The following is a 20,623-nucleotide window of genomic DNA, read 5'->3' on the forward strand; positions in this document are numbered from 1 at the left end:
GTAACTGAAATTAGGATTACTGTACTTGCATAATGTAATAGTAAATATTATTTTTGATGGTAACTACTGAATAATACAAAAGTAGATCCATAGATGATAAAAAAGCTTAACAAACAGGACATAAAAATATACTTACTATTATTTTCTTACAGTCGTGACCTCTGCATAGCTCTGTGTAAGTGGAGTACTCAACATATATAATCCAGCTGCCAATAAATACTACTAGCCAAGAGATGAAGAGATACTTCATTCGCATATATGAGAAGCGAACCTGAAGATATAAAAGAAAAACATGAAGATAATTAATTCAGGAATAGACTGAACTGCTTCCATTGTCCTAACATGATTTGCCATTCAGTCTTTACAAAAACTCTATATAAAATCCAGTCATCTTTTTTGTTAATGTGTAGTATCCTTTTAGAACACTAAATTCCAAGATCAAACAGAACTGGTGCTGGATGCCAGCTATAGGGGAAAAAGAAGAACTCTGATAAAAGAAATTGGAAAAATGAGACCAAAGGGAGGTTGGTAAAAGTTTACCAAATTGTAAAAAAAATTGAAACTGCCAAATTTCTACTATTTCCACCTATGCCAGTCCAGCTGGAAGAAGCATTTATTGTCAGTCACTTAGAAGCGCTACTTCTGGAAAATCAGTTCCAACAGAGCAGAAACTAATGAAAGATATAACCTAATCCAGATGAAAAACAAATATGAAATCATCAGTATATGGAGGGTGGTGGCGTAGATGGAAATAATTCCCATGTGTTTGAACACTTTCCATTATGTAGCTAATTAATGGCATTCAAAGGAGGGTGATGGGAATTTCCATGTACTATTCTGATCTCCAACGGTCTTCTACATTGCCATATTTTCATTTTCTGGCTGCTTCCACCCCATCAGCTACATGTTATCCCTTTGGACAACGGAAGGTTGTTTGGGTTTTTAAAGTCTGAGGGTGGGCTGCTGCTGTCCGGCTTTAAAAAACAAACAAGCAGGGATAGATGCTGATCTGGCCATTTAGTTTTTAATACTAACAATATGCAGTGCTCAGGATCTGATTTTGCACTAGGAACAACAGAAAGCGTTGGAGAGAACAGAACAGCAGAGACCAGTCTTGACAACATAAAGAGTGAGAATTCAGATTACGTAAACATAAAATGCCTGTTCATTCTTCTTCAGCCACATGAAATCTGTGCTTTGTATAGAGAAATAGTGAGACTTAGCAGGCATGCAAGGAAAGGAGAGATGGGAATGCAAAAGCATGGATATGAGAGATAGTAAAGTACATAAAAGATTCTGTTTCTGAAGGTTCTTGTTCTTAAATCACACCCAGAGGCCTTTAAAGATCCACCCACACCAAATATGAATACCAGTTTCAGCTGGAGATAGCAATTCCAGAAGAGAGAGCTCTGTAATACTGGATTGCTGTAAATGATAATGTCTTTAAATTAAACCACTCAAAGAGAATATACAAAATTGTTTAAGCATCTTAGCCAGCGATGAGCTGCCAAAATCTTAACAAAGGGCTCCCTACCAGGTCTTTGGCGGCACTTTGGCAGCAGGTCCTTCAGTGCTGCTGAAGACCCGGAGCGAGTGAAGTGCTGCCAAAGACTCAGAGCGCCGCCTGGTGAGTACAAGCCCCACATGTTTGGTTTTTTTAGTCATCCCTGCCGGGCACCGTCAAAACTGTTCGAATCGGGCCCCGCACTTCCTAAAGCCAGCCCTGCACATCAGGGTTGCAAAACTGTATCGGGGCTGGGTAGGGAAGGCTGTTCCTCCCAAAACAGCCTGTCCTCCCTTCTCTGACCCCCATCCATGTCCTGCCCCGAACTGCTCCCCATAGAACCCGCAAAGGTCGCAAGCAACCCATCAACCCCCCCACTCCATATCCCTTGACCACCCCCTCCTGAGACCCCCCCACTCTAACTGCACTCCAGGACCCCTCCCCACCCAACTCATCTCGCTCCCTGTCTCCTGACTCCCCCAACCCCATCCACCACCACCCCGACAGACCCCCAGAACTCATGCCTACCCAAACTCCCCCGTTCCCCATCCCTTGACCATCCCCCAGAACCTCTGCCCCCTCCAACCGCTCCCTGCCCGGGCCCTGCCTTATCCAACCCCTCCTCCCAGCCCCGGCCCAGCCCCCTTACCATGTTGCTCAGGGCAGCATGAAAGGACGTCGCACGGCCCCTGGAGCTTGCAGCCCTCCCACCCCCCCACCTTGCCTCTCAAAGCGACAGGAGCTGCAGAGCTGCCCAGAGCGCTGGCAGGATGGCACGCTGTGGCTCTGCGGGGGAAGAGGGAAGCGGAGGAGGGGCTGGGGGAGCCTCCCCAGCTGGGAGCTCGGGCGGGCCAGAGACAGGACAGTCCAGCGGGCCGGATGTGGCCCACGGACCAGAGTTGTTTACCCACCCGCTTGCCCCTTTGACAGCTTCTAAATTTAACAACCGGTTCTTGCGAACCAGTGGGAACTGGCTCCGGCTCTCCACTGATCTTAGCATAACATACTTCAATCTAAAAAGTGATCTTACAAAGGAGAATAAAGAGAGAATTTGCTGGAAGTCTAAACAAAGTACACTGGTTCTCCACTTGTGAGGTACTCCCTTCTCTTCATGTATCATTATATAATCCTTGCATTCACTCCTTGCACTCAATCCTTGCATTCATTATATAATCCTACCTTCACTCCATGCATCTGAAGAAGTGGGTTTTTTTTACCCACGAAAGCTTATGCCCAAATAATGTTAATCTGTAAGGTGCCACTGGATTCCTTGTTGTTTTTTTAAACAAAGTAGATTTTTTTTTTTTAAACATTAAAAAAAAATTCTGCTTTTAGTACTGATTTTACTTTAAATATCATTAGCTTTCATAATTATATTCTAACACACTTTTCCCTGAAGAAAATAAAAATTGCCATGACATATTACTTTTGTTTTCCGGATATCTTCTAATTAGTGGTCTATTTAGTTTTATTTCTACTTGCTAGATACTTGGAAACAAGTATAAAAAGGAAGATTCTTTTGCCAACAACCTCCTATTTTAAATAGAGCATATATAGAGAATGGATGTGATGCAACACAAAGCAAAGGGAATGAATAGTGGAATAGAATGTGTCTTATTTGTTCCACAGTTTTGGTTTAGGATGGGTTTTTTGTTTTTGTTTGTGTGTTTTTCTTGTGTCTATTTGTTAGCATTTGTCAGTTCACACCTCTTGAAATTATTGTTTCAGGCTGTCTGAACATGCAGGCAGTCATCAGTTACACTGAAGTCACATTTATAAGCTTTTCTTCAACTGTAAGATCTAGAAACAGGGTGGATAAAAATCAATGATTTTTTTAAATAAAAATATTTTTTTATTTAAATAGAATTTTTAATTTAAATTAAATGTTTGTTTTAATATAAACCCATTTAAAATTAAATTAGAAATTATAACAACCCAAGTTAAGGCCTAAATTTATTATAATTTATTAAAGTAATTTAATTTAAATTAAAGTAGTACATGTTTGCTACTGAGGTATTAGAGAGAGCCAAACTACTGAATTGGTAGAAGTCACTGGCTATGCACATGGAACAAGAGTTTGCTGCAGTGCTAAACCAGTAACCTCTTCCTCAAAGGCAGACAAAATATTGCCTTCATTTCAATTTATTCAGCGCTCTTCCGTTCAATGACTAGTTCATTCAAAATAAAGAAACCAGTGCAAATAGAAAAAGCAGGAAACCTTGATTTTTCTTTTCTAATCTATGAAAAATTAAAGCTGATCACAACTTTAAAAATGGGGACCCTGGGCAAAGGCCTGTAGGGCCTTACTCTGGCTCTGGTGTAAAGGAAACTTGAAGAGGAACTAAGCAGGGTCAGAATTGTGACCAAGGTAGGAGATATTCTGTGGCAGCATTTAGGGCAGAAACAAAAACTATTTTACTCTGTTCCTACACTCATTCATACCTCTGCAAAGGCAAGTGTTACTTGGGTACTTTTCTGTGGTGGCTGCTATTTTCCCCTCCAAACCTAAGATTTTAATTTTTAACCCACATGTAAGTCTCTAACCCTTACGGTTGTGAAGAAAACCTTCAGAACGTGAACCTAGTGTAAACCAATGAAGTGAAGTCTGCCCGAGTCCACAAACTCAGTACATATTGAATACATACTGCTCCTTTTCATCTCAATTGCATGTTCGCTCTGAAGACTAATAAAAACAAATTAAATATCAATTTAGTTAAGTTTTGCCACTGAACAAAGTCCGTAAGTAGGGTTAGACATCCTGTTTTTAAAGGGGCAGTCCCATATTTAAGCCCTCCTACAGGTGTCCTGACTTTTTCTTAAAAATGGGCAAATTGTCCCATATTTTCTGTTTCCGCTCTCCCCTCCACATTAGTACTGGTGGGTCCTGCTGCTGGCTGGATCCCTGCTCACCAGCTACCCGCCCACCAGCGGTGAGTGGGAGGGTCCAGTGGCTCGGCTGACAATTGGAGTGGGAGGGTCCAGTGGCTCGGCTGACAATTGGGGTGGAAGGCTGGTGGTCCACCTGCAGCTATATCAGAGGGATAAATATTAGGGAGGGAGAAGAATTATTTAAGCTTAGTACCAATGTGGACGCAAGAACAAACAGATATAAACTGGACACCAGGAAGTTTAAACTTGAAATTAGACAAAGGTTTCTAACCATTAGAGGAGTGAAGTTCTGGAACAGCCTTCCAAGGGGATGTGGGCAAGACATATCTGGCTTTTTAAGACTAAGCTTGATAGTTTATGGGGGATGGTATGATGGGATAGCTAATTTTGGCAATTATTTGGCGACCTGATCTTGCTGATCACGCAGGTAAGTTTGCCAGTGGTCGAGTTACTACAGAGAATTCTTTCCTGGGTGTCTGGCTGGTGAGTCTTGCCCACATGCTCAGGATTTAACTGATTGTCACATTTGGGGTCAGGAGGGAATTTTCCTCCAGGGCAGATTGGCAGAGGCCCTGAAGATTTTTCGCCATCCTCTGCAGCATGGGGCATGGGTCACTTGCTGGAGGATTCTCCGCAGCTTGAGGTCTTTAAATCACGATCTGAGGACTTCAATAACTCAGACATAGGTTAGGGGTTTGTTACAGGAGTGGATGGGTGAGATTCTGTGGCCTGCATTGTGCAGGAGGTCAGACTAGATGATCATAATGGTCCCTTCTGACCTTAAAGTCTATGAGTCTATGCAGTGTACGGGGCCGGCTGCTCCCTCTGCTGGTCCGTCAGTGCAGCCCCTGATGCATGCCGGCTCTCAGCCAGCAGGGCCTCACTCCTCATCCCATTTCCGACCAGCACTGACTGCATGCTGTGGCAGCCAGTAAGTGAGGGCAGGCACTAGGCAGTGGCTGGTTACCTGTCACCTCTACTGTCCACCATTTGTGTGCTCCCCCTCTCACTGTCTGCTCCCTGCTTTGCCCCATCACACACACACACTCCTGCTGCTCCTCCATATCTCCCCCAGCATCCTGCTCCCAGTGCTGTGTGGAGAACCAAACCCTGGTTGGAGTGCTCAGCTCACTGGCAGACTCCTTCCTTCTACCACTGCCTCTGCCTGGGCCAGTGCCCCAGGCAAGCCCAAAACACTCTGGCACAGAGTGCTGGCCAGGAGAAGTCAAAGCCCCACACAGTGCTGACACAGGGTGCCTCTCTGCCCTTCAGCTAAGCTCTGGAGTGGTGGGGATGGGGTGTGTGTGTGATTTCCAGCCTGTTCATGCCCTGAACCTGCAGGATCCACAGCAGCTCCGAGGCAGGTGCTTAGCACCCTCTTCACCTGCCCCCTCCCGCGTTGGGTCCTGCCCCCAGGGACAGCAGGACTTCTCTGTCCCCTAGGCACCCTATGCTGCTGAGCCACCTCCCTGGCCAGGTTTGCTGAAGCCTCTGCAGCCAGATTCCCCTGGGCCCTAGTACACAATGCAGCTTTAGGGCTTAACCTCTTCCTGCTCACGCTGTAGCTGGGGCAGGGGGGGTGCAGAGGCAGAAAGACAGGAGGGGCTTGGCTACACTGGCGCTTTACAGCGCTGCAACTTTCTCCTCAGGGGTGTGAAAATAACACCCCCCTGAGAGCTGCAAGATACAGCGCTGTAAAGCGCCAGTGTAAACAGTGTCGCAGCACAGGCTAATCCCCACGAGGAGCTGTAGTACGTGCAGCGCTGGGAGAGCTCTGTTCCAGCGCTGGCGCTGCGACCACACTCGCACTTCAAAGCGCTCCCGCGGCAGCGCTTTGAGGTTTTGAGTGTAGCCAACCCCGAGGTAGCTGGGTTATGTCAGTGGCCAGCAGCAGCCAATGAGAGGTATTAGTTGCCTTTCAACACTGTGCAGGCAGGAAGGGACAGGAGCTGCTTCCAGGCACAAGGGGGTGGGGGAAGAGATGAGCTCTGCAAAGACAGGGGCCAGGTCATCCCTTCCTTTCTCCCTCCCCCTCCCCCTCCTGTGGGTGGAAGTCTAGTACTTGAATTGCAACACTATCTGTCCTCTCACCTTCTGCTATCCAGTTTTGAAAGTATCATTCTTATTTTTAATATCCATGTCTCCCTATCTATTCCACTTAGATTTATTTGAGTCTTCCAAGAAGTATAACTTGCCATGAATAAAACATTCAGTGTATTTGGGAAAAATAAATTGGCAACTCTGAGCCCAAGTAGCCATCTTGTTGAAGAAATGTCACTTGTGACAACACCTGTGTGACAGACTGCTGGGAGCGCGGCTCCCAGCACTGCAAGCTAATCCCCATGAGGAGGTGGAGGACGTGCAGCACTGGGATAGCTCTCTCCCAGCGCTGGCGCTGCGATCACACTCACACTTCAAAGCGCTGCCACGGCAGCACTTTGAAGTTTTGAGTGTAGCCAAGCCCTAAGATAGTTTGTGTCTTCCAGGGTGCTCATATTATCTGGGTGTTGTTAGCAGAGCGCTGTTCTAATAAAACAGAGTGGTCCAAAGAAGTGAGCTGTAGCCCACGAAAGCTTATGCTGAAATAAATGTTAGTCTCTAAGGTGCCACAAGTACTCCTGTTCTTTTTGTGGACACAAACTAACACGGCTGCTACTCTGAAATCTGACAAACCGTGAGTCCTCAGTCTAACTTTGAACTGAAGAGAATAAAATGAGTGCAGTTTTCCTTTAAATACAAAGAGAATATTTACCTAGAAATAGTCACAGTTGTTAAAAAATATGAACACTTTTTCAAAGTATTTGTAACTACTGGCTTCTCTGACATTTTCTATGAAAGTATAAGTACCATGGTTTATAGTAACTGAACTTAAATTTTTGCTTATGATGCTTGAAAAAGATTACTGGAATTTTTCAAAACTGTTCAGGGTTCTGTGAATGTTCAACCTACAGTTTAACAAGATATTACACACCTTTAATATACATTTTGGAAAGGAACATGAATTAAGATTAATCAAATCAACTCTTACTAAAGAGAGCTGACTTTTAAGGATTCAGGTAGCCTAGAACAACTCGAATACTCGAGGCTCCTTTTACTTACACCTAGTTTCTCTCCCTCTCCACTTCCTCAAATAACTATTTAGAGAAAACTGCAACTTACAACAGAAGAATTATAAAGGAACACCAGAATTATCTTATCAAATCAGAAAAATAGTCCATCTAGTTGAGTAGACAGCACTGACAGTGTACCAGACACTTCAACGGAAGGTGCAAGAAACCTCATAATGGAATTATCCACATAGAAAAGATTTTAATTCTATAATTCAAATAAAGGGGTATAGTATCATGAGTCTATGGTTCAGATCAGGGGTCGGCAACGTTTCAGAAGTGGTGTGCCGAGTCTTCATTTATTCACTCTAATTTAAGGTTTTGTGTGCCAATAATACATTTTAACGTTTTTAGATCTCTTCCTATAAGTCTATAGTATATAACTAAACTATTGTTGTATGTAAAGTAAATAAGGTTTTTAAAATGTTTAAAAAGCTTCCTTTAAAATTAAAATGCAGAGCCCCCTGGACCGGTGGCCAGGACCCAGGCAGTGTGAGTGCCTCTGAAAATCAGCTCGCATGCCATAGGTTACCTACCCCGGTTCAGATCATATATTTTCTCTAAGCAAGAAGAGTCATTAACACTATAAATGCTCATCTCATACAAAACTCAAAGTAAATTACTATTAGAAATCTCTGATGGAGAAAGGCCTGGGAGAGAACTACCTGTAGTAAGGAGACTGAATTGCCTCTTACCCTTATAGAAGGTGGTCCCTCCAGATCAGGGCTCAGGTCAGCAATGGGCTAGTGTAAGAAAGCTCACACTTTGGCTGCCTGCATCGTATCTGACCTGTGAATAAACAGAGGATTTCAGTTTCCAGAACAGCCAGTTCCTTAACCTTCATGCACATTAGAACTGATGATAAAATTTAATTTGGGAGTCAACTATTGATTTTTAAATCATTAGCTTAATTTTTTAAGCCTGGGAGCTAGAGTCCCTGCTAGGAAAAACAGTTGGGTTTTTAAAGCTTTGGACCTATGCTTTTTGTTATTATTTTAACATCTGCATCCTAAATGTAGCAAAGTGTCACAAAAGAATCATTTGAGGGATTTTGACCTTCATACCAAATTAGATGGCAATAACAATCTATGCTTCACTACAATACAATGTTATTGTAATGGGAGCAGTATTGGCTACAGTTGAATTTGCAGAACTGTCACCAGCCTAACAACCTAATTGAAGATGATTTCCTAGCATGGGCTCTGCCTAGAGGTGAATTATTTTGGAAAGTATGAATAAAATCAGTTGACCTTTTTTGCACAGATAGGAGGGTAGGAAAGTAATACACACTTTTCCCATTATAAAAAATATATTTGCAACTTCTATTAAAATAAAACAAAACACACACATAAATCCACAGCCAAATTAGCTGTGGATTGAAACTTGGCATAAAAATATGTGGACCTTATTGAAAAGGGGTATCTTCACTCCTTCTGGAGGAAATTACTCATGGTTGTAGAAAAAAGTTGTAAGATACTATATTATTTTAGATATAATGCTCTAATGTAATTAAAATAATGCAAATACATAATATAACTAAATATAATAGTACAAGAGGCCACTGCTAAAGTTGCACGTGCATCTTAATTTGGTGTTTACTGATATTTATTCATTCAACTTTAATGTTCTATGAACAGTTTATGGAATTATTTTAAAAACACAGCAATTTTAAGATGGCATGATCTAATTTAATTCTTTCCTCCTAACTTAGTAGAGGTCAGATCTAACAGCATGGAACTACAGAAGGGAAATTTAATAATTACGAGAGGAATAAATAAGTGACATTGCAGAAGCTTGAGTACCAAACATTCTCTGAATGACAGTATGTATCTTTAAGGGGATCATAAAGTCAAAATTAGGGCTGTTGATTAATCACAGTTAACTCACGCAATTAACTAAAAAAAAAACAATAAAATCCCAATTGCAATTTATTAAATATTTTGGATGTTTTTTCTGCATTGTCAAATATATTGACTTCAATTACAACACAGAATAAAAAGTATACAGTGCTCACTTTATTTTTGATATTTTTATTACAAATATTTGCACTGTAAAAATGATAATAGTATTTTTCAATTCACCTCATACAAGTACTGTAGTGCAATCTCTTTATTGTGAAAGTGCAACTCAAAAATGTAGATTTTGTTACATAACTGCACTCAAAAACAAAACTGTAAAACTTTAGAGCCTTCACTCAGTCTTATTTGTTGTTCAACCAACTGCTAAGACAAACAAGTTTGTTTACATTTACGGGAGATAATGCTGCTTATCTACAATCAGGGCTGGTGCAACCATTTAGGCGGACTAGGCGGTTGCCTAGGGTGCCAAGATTTGGGGGCGCCAAAAAGCGGCGCCCCCCAATTTTTTTTTAAATGGTTGAGCAGCCGCTGCTGCTGGGACAGAGAGGGAGTCTGAGCTTGCTGGCGGCAGTGGCAGCGCAGCCCAGGGCCCTCCTGGGTCAGGGCGCCGCGCGGCAGCCGGCAACCCAGGGCCCCCTGGGTCAGGGCGCCGCCGCGGCAGCCCAGAGGTTCGGGCTGCCTGCAGCGCGCTGTCCCAGGGGAATCCCTGGGCTGCAGGCAGAGGCTCAGAATCCCTCTCCCTCCCAGAGCAGGGGCTCCAGCCTGGCCATTTTTCTCGTTGCCGGGTGAGGCGCCGGCGGCTGGGCAGAGCTGTGCAGCTCTGCTTAGGGCACGTGGCAGAAGTCCTGCGAGGGCAGCACGCACCAGGACTTCTGGAGGAAAGCGGGGGCTGCCCCCTGGCTCAGCTCCATGTCAGCCCCAGCAAGGGGCATGGAGAGAGAAAAGAGCCTCAGTAGTGGTTTGGTGGAGCGGAGGAAGAAAGAGGACCCCGATGCTCATGCCTTGGGCAAGGTAAGCAAGTGCTTCCCACAGCTTGACCTCAGGTGCCTGTCTCCTGCCCCCTTGGTCGTTGGCTGGTCCCTGCTCCTGCTCCCCTTGTGCCTGGATGGCTGGAGAGAACAGCAGCCTGCAGAGCTGAGCTGCCCCAGTGCCCCAGGCACCCCCTGACCCCATCCCCCCACAGCCCTGACCCCCAGCTCCGAGCCAGTCCCTCTGAGCTGAAAACCCCTGACCCATCTCCCCACAGCCCTGACCCCAGCTGACAGATAGTGTCCCTAACACAGTTATGCTCTCGCATCCTCTTGACTCTCCCAGTTTCTGTGGCCAGTGGTGAGCGAAGCTTCTCGAAGCTCAAGTTGATAAAAACATACATGCGAACATCAATGTTGCAACAAAGACTTGTTGGGCTATCTACCCTGTCACTAGAAACATGACATTGCTCACAGCATTGACTTGGAGGAACTTGTTTCTAATTTTGCTAAACTAAAGCGCAGCAAACATAAATTCTAAATTATAAACATGTTACTCTGTGACCGTGTATTGTATAATGTATGTGATTTGGGGGAGGGGGGGTGCAGAATGGAAGTTTCGCCTAGGGTGCAAAATATCCTTGCCCCGGCCCTGTTTACAATGTCACCTGAAAGTGAGACCAGGCGTTCGCATGGCACTTTGTAGCCGGCATTGCGAGGTATTTACATGCCAGATATTCTAAACATTCATATGCCCTTCATGATCGGCCACCATTCCACAGGGCATGCTTCCATGCTGACCATGCTCATTAAAAATAATGCATTAATTAATGTGTGACTCAACTCCTTGGGGGAGAATTGTACATCTCCCTGTTCTGTTTTACCGCATTCTGCCATATATTTCATGTTACAGCAGTCTTGAATGATGAACCGAGCACGTGTTGTTCATTTAAGAACACTTTCACTGCAGATTTGACAAAATGCAGATGTAAATAGAGTCAGGATGAGCTCTACCCTGATGTTGGTGGTGAATTATGGGAAGTGGTGGAAAGAATTTCAGAGTGTGAAATCTTGGGTAATTTGCATGGTATGCCAGCATAGCCCAAGCAGCCTGGGATGGTTATTTTTGCAGCTTCGGGATCCCAATTTCTTTGTTATTGCGCAGGATAAATAAAGTGTTGCACCTGATTATTGTGAATGAGGAACTATGAGACTGCTTTATGACAGAGATGTTCAATAAAATTAAGTGACACTTGCTAGACAAGGGACATGGGTTCCAAAACCCAGTGAATGAGAGAGGTTAGGGCTAGTGTTGTACCTGTGTGTATGGGCCCCTTTTGAGGGCCTAGAACACCAACTGCACATCCTTCTCTCTCCACTATTAAAGAGTAGAGCTAATTTTGATTCCATTAGGAGTCCATCTAGAGACTGCCTGAGCTGAATTCATGTTGGCCAATGGTGCACCAGCACCAGGGCTTCCCACTAAGAGCTGAAATCACTGAGTGCTGTATTAACTAGTGGGAGCCTGAAGACTATTGTTAAGCGGCTGGCAGAGTGGAGCAGTTTGCAGCATGTTGGAGCAGTCCATGGAACAGTGAGCGGAGTGAAGCAGTTTGCAGGGACGGCTGGAGGAGCAGCACAGCTGGTGTAGTGGAGCTGGTCGTGGTGAAGGCTGCAGCAGAACTCCACAGAGAGGCAGAGCAGTTGGCCTTTGCCCATGTAAGGTGCCCCTTTAACACTTGTGTGGAACGCCCCCCCCCCCATTTCCACCCAGGCTGGGGGGTAAAACTCTGCCGATAAACTTTTGAATTCTGGGGTGGCACTGACCAGAGACTTTCGGATTGTTGCACTTTGGGGTGATTGGGCTTAAGACCCTAAGGGGAAAAGGACATTGCCAAACGTACTTGGAGGTGGGTTTTCGCTTATGGTTTGTGTTATAATCCTGTTTGTGGTGTTTCTCCAATGGGATGGCACATTGTTTCCTTCCTTTATTAAAAGGATTTTGCTACACTCAGACTCCGTGCTTGCGAGAGGGGAAGTATTGCCTCCTAGAGGCGCCCAGGAGGGTGTGGTATGTAAGTGTCCCAGGTCACTGGGTGGGGGCTCGATCCGGTTATGCATTGTGTTTATTGAAACGGAACCCCTGGATACCGAACCCAGCCCTTGTTGCTGCCAACTCAGAGGGGCAGAAGGGTTACACAAAGAAGGTACCAATGTGAGATTTCTAAAGGTATGTCTATACTACGAAATTAGGTCGATTTTATAAAAGTCGATCTTTAGAAAGTGATTTTATATAGTTGATTGTCTATGTCCCCACTAAGTGCATTAAGTCAGCAGAGCGTGTTCTCACTACCATGGCTAGCATGGACTCACGGACCAGTGCACTGTGGGTAGCTATCCCACAGTTCCTGCAGTCTCTGCTGCCCATTGGAATTCTGGGTTGAGATCCCAATGCCTGATGGGGCAAAAAGATTGTCATGGGTGGTTTTCAGTACATCATGTCAGTCTCCCCTCCCTCCATGAAAGCAACGGCATACAATTCTTTAATGCTTTTTTCCCTTGGTTACCCGTGCAGATGCCATACTATGTCAAGCATGCAGCCTGATCAGCTCACCAATGCTGTTGTGAGCATTGTAAACACCTTGCACATTATACTGCAGTATGTGCAGAACCTGGCTAGGAGACGCCAGCATGAGGATGATTGTGAGGACATGGACACAGATGGTCCTGAAAGCACGGGATGTGGCAATTAGGACATCATGGTGGCAGTGGGGCAGGTTGATACATGTGGAACGCCAATTCTGGGCCCAACAAACAAGCACAGACTGGTGGGACCACATAGTGTTGCGGGTATGAGATGATTCCCAGGGGCTGCAAAACTTTCACATGCATAAGGCCACTCTCCTGGAACTTTGTGAGTTGCTTTCCCCTACCCTGAATTGCAGGAATACTAAGATGAGAGCTGCCCTGACAGTTGAGAAGCAAGCGGCAATTTCCCTGTGGAAGCTTACAATGCCTGACTGCTATTGGTCAGTCCGGAATCAATTTGGAGTGGGCAAATCTACTGTGGGGGCTGCTGTGATCCAAGTAGCCCACGCAATAAAAGATCTGCTGATATCAAGGATAGAGACTCTGTGAAATGTGCAGCTCATAGTGGATGGCTTTGCTGCAATGGGATTCCCTAACCGTGGTGGGGCAATAAACAGAATGCATATCCCTATCTTGGTATCGGACCACCTTGCCAACCAGTACATAAACTGCAAGGGGTACTTCTCAATGGTGCTGCAAGCACTGGTGGATCACAAGGAACATTTCACCAACATCAACGTGGGATGGCTGGGACAGGCACACGAAGCTAGCTTCTTTAAGAACGCAGGGCTGTTTGAGCAGCTGCAAGAAGGGACTTACTTCCCTACCAGAAAATTACAGTCGGGGATGTTGAAATGCCAATAGTTAACCTTGGGGACCCAGCCTACCCCTTGCTCCTATGGCTCATGAAGTCATACACAGGCAGCCTGGACAGTAGTAAGAAGCAGTTCAACGACAGGCTGAGCAAGTGCAGAATGGGCCTTTGGACGTTTAAAAGCTCGTTGGCAGTGTTTGCTGACTAGGTTAGACCTCAGCACAACCAATATTCCCATTGTTACTGCTGCTTGCTATGTGCTCCATAATATCTGAGAGAGTAAGGGGGAAGATATTTATGGCCGGCTGGGAGGTTGAGGCAAATTGCCTGGTGCCCAATTTGGAGTAGCCAGACACTAAGATGATTAGAAGAGCACAGCTAATCAGCTTTGAAAACCAGTTTCATGACTGGCCAGGCTATGGTGGGACACTTGTGTGCATTTCTCCTTGATACAAACCCACCCCCTTTGTTGATTTTAATTCTCTGTAAGCCAAACACCCTCCCTTCTTCGATCACAGCTGGCAAAGTCACTATTGTTTTGACACTATGCAAGAGACAAGGTAGCCCAGGTAGGGTAAGGGAGGAGGGAAGGACAAGGCCACATTGCTTGTTGTAGCCATACTACAAATCAAAACTGTTTGAATGACAGCTTTCTGTTGCTTGGGCTATCTTCTGGAGTGGAGTGGCTGGGTGCCTGGAGCCTCCCCCGCCCCCAGCGTTCTTGGGCATCTGAGTGAGGAGGAAATGGAACTTAAAGTCGAGTGCACGCGGCCACACTAACCACATTAATTCGGTGGTGTGCGTCCACGGTCCAAGGCTAGCGTCGATTTCTGGAGCGTTGCACTGTGGGTAGCTATCCCACAGTTCCCGCAGTCTTCCCCACCCCTTGGAATTCTGGGTTGAGAGCCCAGTGCCTGATGGGGCAAAAATCATTGTCAAGGGTGGTTCTGGGTAATACAGCCTCACCCCTCCTTCATGAAAGCAGCAGACAACCATTTCGTGCTTTTTCCTGGGTGAACTGTTGCAAACGCCATAGCACAGCAAGCATGGACCTGCTCAGATCAAATCCACAATCGTGGACGTTGTAAACACCTCGCGCACTCTTCGTGCAGTCTATGCTCAATCCCGGGACCGGCAAAGCCAGGTGAGGAGGCGGCGGCGGCTACAGCAAGCGCGGCGACGAGCAGTGATGAGGACATGGACATAGGAATTATCTCAAACTCGGGCCTGCCTCTTTGGAGATCCTGATGGTAATGGGACGGTTTCAGCCATTGAACGCCATTTTTGGGCCTGGGAAACAAGCACAGACTGGTAGGACCGCATAGTTTTGCGGGGTGTGGGACGATTCGCAGTGGTTCGAAACTTTCACATGCGTAAGGGCACTTTCATGGAACTTTACTTGCTATTGTCACAGTGGTGCACTGTGGGATACCGCCTGGAGGCCAATACCGTCGATTTGCGGCCACACTAACCCTAATCCGATATGGTAATACCGATTTTAGCGCTACTCCTGTCAGGAAGGGGTACAGAAACCGATGTAAAGAGCCCTTTATATCGATATAAAGGGCCTCAGTGTGGATGGGTGTGCCGTTAAATCGGTTTAATGCTGCTAAAATCGGTTTAAATGCGTAGTGTAGACCAGGCCTGACACAGAAAGTTAGACTGAATGTTGCTTGAATGCGACCAAAATCCAGGACCATTCACTGCCATGCTTTGTGCTGCAATGATTCCAGACTACTTGCTGTTGGCTTGGCACGGTAAAGTGTCCTACCGTGGAGGATAAAATAAGTCAACTCTCTCCAAAAACCTTCTGCAAAGGCTTTCAGAGTACCTCCAGGAGAGCTTCATGGAGATGTTCCTGGATGATTCCCACTCCATCCCCAGACATGTTAACTAGGTATTTGGAGCAATCAAATTTTTGAATTGCTCTGCTCCAGCTCTGGGCAAAAACCTACTGGTCTACACTTCAGCTCCGGGCTCCACCCAAAAGCCTGGACATTAGACTTTTCCATAGCTGTACTGGTTGCAAATGCATCCTAATCTTTCAGGGCAAGTCAAACATTAAACACAATTGCTTTTAAACTCTGTACTCTAGTTACAAATGTGCACTCACCAGAGGTGCCTTCTCCTGCTTCAGGGTCCAGGATCCCGCCTTGGGAGGGTATTGACTCCAGGGTGATGAAAAGGTCCTGGCTGCTGGGGAAAACAGATTCTCCTCCTCCACAAAATCCTCCTCCCTGTTGTGTGAGACTCTCCCGCACCCTTGCAGGTGTACACAGACAGACAGTGGTAGGGTCCCCTTCTAGAATGCCATGCAGCTGATCATAGAAGCGGCATGTATGGGGCTCTGACCCACAGTGATTGATTGACTCCTTTCTCTTTTGGCAGGCTTGCCTGAGCTCCTTAACTTTCATGCAGCACTGATGTGTGTCCTTGTTGTAGCCTCTCTCCACCGTGCCCTGTGCAATTTTGGCATATATATTAGCATTTCTTCTTCTTTTTGATCAGAGTTCAGCCTGCATAGATTCTTCTTCTCCCCATAAGAAATCAGATCCAGTGTCTCCCTTTCAGTCCATGCAGGAGCTTGTTTGCGATCCTGGGGGGACTGCATTGGTCACCTGCGCTACACTGACGAACAGGAAATGAAATTCAAAAGTTTCCTGGGGCTTTTCCTATGTACCTGGCTAGTGCATCGGAGTTGAAAGCGCTGTCCAGAGTGGTCACACTGGAACACTCTGGAATAGCTCCCAGAGGCCAATACCGTCAAATTGCATCTGCACTATCCCAAATTTGACCCAGCAAGGTCAATTTTAGCGCTACTCCCCTCACTGGAGAGCAGTACAGAAGTCAATTTTAAGAGCCGTTTAGGTCAACCCCATTCCATCGGTTTTGTAGACCCGCTGCTTATAAAAATTGACCTAATGTGGCTAAATTTGACCTAACCTCGTAGTGTAGACCAGGGCTAAGGACAGATTCAGCACTCAACCCAAGGTTTAAGAATCTGGATGTGCCTTCCAAAATCTGAGAGGGACGAGGGGAGGAGAATGTTTTCAGAGGTCTTCAAAGAAGAACACTCCGATGCGGAAACCACCACCAAAACCCGAACCACCAAAAAAGAAAGTCAATCTTCTGCTGGTGGAATCTCACTCAGATGATGAAAATGAACATGCATTGGTCTGCACTGTTTTGAATCATTATCTAATAGAACCCGTCATCAGCATGGATGCATATCCTTTGGAATGGTGGCTGAAGCATGAAGGGGACATATGAATCTTTAGCGCATCTGACACGTAAATATCTTGTGACTCTGGCTACAACAGTGCCATGCAAATGTCTGTTCTCACTTTCAGGTGACATTGTAAATAAGAAGTGGGCAGCATTATCTCCTTTAAATGTAAACTAACTTGTTTGGTTGAAGTAGGACTGAATGGACTTGTAGGCTCTAAAGTTTTACATTGTTTTATTTTTTGAATGCAGTTTTTTTCGGTACATAATTCTACATTTGTAAGATCAACTTTCATGATAAAGATTGCACAACAGTACTTGAAATGGAGGAACTGAAACTGTTTTTTCCAGTGCAAATATTTGTAATCAAAAATATCAAGTGATCCCTGTACACTGTATTACAACTGAAATCAACATTTGAAAATATAGAAAACATCCAAAAGTATTTAAATAAATGGTATTCTATTATTGTTTAACAGTGCAATTAATTGCAATTTAAAAACAATTAATCGTGATTAATTTTTTTAATCACTTCACAGCCCTAATCAAAATGCTTCAAACAAAATATTACTTCTTTAGAAAATTCACTAGAGACCTTAGTACTGTACCTCACATTGCTACACTGAAGAGCTTCTCCCATTGCTCTTTACAATTTGGTTTTCCCTACATTAAGAATGTTAGATCCTAGAACACCTTAAAAAGAGCTGATATTTGGGATCCAGATAACATTTTAAAGGAAACAGATTCTCTATTGAAAACTTGTAGGGAAGACGAATTCTTTGTTATTAAATTACACTCAGGGTGAATTACTTCATCATTCCTAGACTTCTCAACGTTCCTGGTACACTCCAAGTTTTTAAATGTGCTTGCGCCACTGCTTCATTGAATTAAGACTGAACATTAAAAAAAAATGCATTCACATTAAAAGGCAAGATAACTCTGCCAGGGAATTATTAGGTCAGAACTATACCATAAATTCTGCAAAGCCAAGACAAGCTGGGACTGTCTGCAAATCCCAAGTCCTCAGGTAGAACTGGACAGATAATGGATAAAAGAAGAAGTTCAAACTATTCCATTTTCTGTGCACACATTATCCAGGAACAAGTCAGTTTTCCCAAATGTACAAATTTAAAATTATTCATTGTATAAATTCTGAAACTAAATCTTTGCCATAAATTTGTGAGCAGCAAATTGTGACTATTTAATAATCAAAATTCAAGGTGTTTTAGTTATTGATATAGGTTAATCTAAATAGGGATCAGAAACATAACTTAAAAAATCCAACTTTTATTTTCTGTGAATGTTCTCAAATGTTTACTACCTGTTTCTCCAACCATTTCTAACAGGAAAGTAATTCTGTAATACTTTCCACAAACATAAAAAGGACCCAGACAGTCAAAATCAAACATTTGTGGAAAGATTTTGCAGTATTCTCCTAGCTCCACACTCAGCAGTGAAACATACCCCCAAGCAGTTTGCTGCAAAATAATATAGTACAAAATGGCACAGAAGGTAGATCTAAAGCCATATTCGCATGCACAGCAGGTAACATTGTACATTCTTAGAAGACCCTCAGAGATTCTATTTGCACCATACAGAAGCAGAAGAGAATTAATGATATAAAATGTGGCTTTGGCAAACAAATCTGAACCATCCTGTTTTGTTGCTTTGTCTATAACTCTTAAGATTAGCATGCAATGACAGTCAAAAAATCAAAGTGGGATGCTGCATTGGGTAGAGAGAGCACTTCTCTAGGGTATATTATGAGAAAAAAAATATATATATCCAACATTTCCTTATACATCACCCTATTGCTAAGGTCATTATAAAAAACAAGATTATCCTTCAAAGTAACTAAGTCTTTTTTCATCTCCTTTATCACCAATTAAATTAAGAATTTTAATCCTAGATTAAGAGAAGGGAACTCTGACTATTATAAATAGCTGCTTCCCTATGTCATTCACTGGCTTAATTAAAAAAACCTCAACTATTAGATTTTAAACAGATGAAGATTTGCAATACTCATAGTACTTACAAATCAAAGATCATCAATAACCCCCCCCCAAAAAAGATTTTCAGTAGAAATTCTTCAGCAGTAGTAAAATATGCTGCTGCACATACAAGTTTTAAAAGGAATTCGCTGTAGTAATTTATACTAAGTTTTGAATAGTATTGACAGCGCATAACTGCCTTTCATGAAGAAATGGGAATAACATAAGAAAAAGTGATGCTGTAGAAGAATTGTAACAGATATGAAGAACTGGTTCCTTATCTTTAAATGTGCCATTACAATACAATTACTAAACTTGTTAGATCCATGATGTGTTACCTTTTAAACTGTAAATCTAAATAGTGTAACTTGGGAAAGAATGTGAAGTATGAGGGATTTCACCATTGTGCCTAAAGATAAAAGGTTTGAGGAACAAATACATGTATTAAGCAAATATCATTATATTAATGGTTGCCAATAGCCCTGCAGGTGAGAGATAAATTGAGGAAAAAGAATCCAACCATGCCAAAAATTGGTGCTTTATGTTCTAATTGTTCATATGCAAAAATAAGGCATAGAGCAATCAGGAGAAATGTTTTAGAAAAAAAAAAGTTGAGCACCATTCATTGTGTGTACTAAATGAGGCAGGAGCCCTAAGTCAGAAAAATAGTTGATCATGTAATTAAAGACTGTATCATAATGTATATACACCAGGGGGCTAAATTAAGGTTGCACAAACAACCTTAATTCTGGCATTTCATAACTTCTGAGTGCTTGACTTTGTGACCTTAAAAATGTTCTTCTATTGTGGTGTTGTGTGTGTTTCATTTCTAAGGTTTTTTTTTTTTTAAAAAAGCAAACTGCACACAAAAACCATCTTGTGGCATCATATTGACACCCATATGGGTTTCCACCAGGGTTGGAACTTTAAGATCCATCACAAAGACCTCTGCCATTTAAGTTAAAAGGAACAATTCATAACAGTAATAGTGTCATCCTCTATGGACCAGTATTAGCAAATATCTGGAAATCCAGTGACAGTGCCCCATCCTTTTCTATCAGCAGAGGAATGATGAGACTCAGGAATCTGGATTCCATTCTAGGCTCTGGAGGGGAACATTCTCTAGTGGGCATAGCCTCTTCTGTCCCTTTCCCCCTAAAACTTTATCCTTTCTGCCCTATCCCTGTCCACTTCTGGCTCCTCATCCAATCCTCTCATCAGGGCCGGCTCCAGGCACCAGCTCAGCAAGCAGGTGCTTGGGGCGGCCAATGGAGATGGGCGGCATGTCCGGCTCTTCGGTGGCAAGTCCCTTACTCCTCCCCCAAGCGAAAGGCCTGCTGCCGAATAATGAGGCGGCTGCGGCAGTGCTGCAGGTTGCAGCTTTTTTTTTTTTTTTTTTTTGCTGCTTGAGGCTGCGAAAACCCTGGAGCCAGCTCTGCCTCTCATCTGGCTCTTCAAGCTTCTCCACCCCCATCCTTCTCTCCAGACACCCCTACAGTTTAAAACCCATTCTCCTTGCCCAGCCATTTCTAGTTCCCCCTACCTCCTTGTTCCTAGTCTCTTTGCTCAGCCAGTCCCAATTTCATCCTTTCCTGGCACCTTATCCAATCTGCCTGTCTCCTGTTGTCCCCCTGGCTCTCAGTCCTCCACTCCTCACCCAAGTTCAGTCTCTCTCTC

At 44.0% G+C, this 20,623-nt stretch overlaps 1 protein-coding gene across 1 annotated transcript in view; it reads right to left on the reverse strand.

The window, feature by feature from the left end:
- The window catches only part of DIPK1A (divergent protein kinase domain 1A), a 42,600-nt gene that overhangs the window by 8,132 nt on the left and 13,845 nt on the right, over positions 1–20,623 (reverse strand). Inside the window, 1 exon segment of the mRNA XM_032773015.2 lies at positions 137–271. Coding sequence (XP_032628906.1) covers positions 137–271 — 135 coding nt within the window.

This window comes from Chelonoidis abingdonii, chromosome 7 (genome assembly GCF_003597395.2).
Source record: "Chelonoidis abingdonii isolate Lonesome George chromosome 7, CheloAbing_2.0, whole genome shotgun sequence".
Lineage (NCBI taxonomy): Eukaryota > Metazoa > Chordata > Testudines > Testudinidae > Chelonoidis > Chelonoidis abingdonii.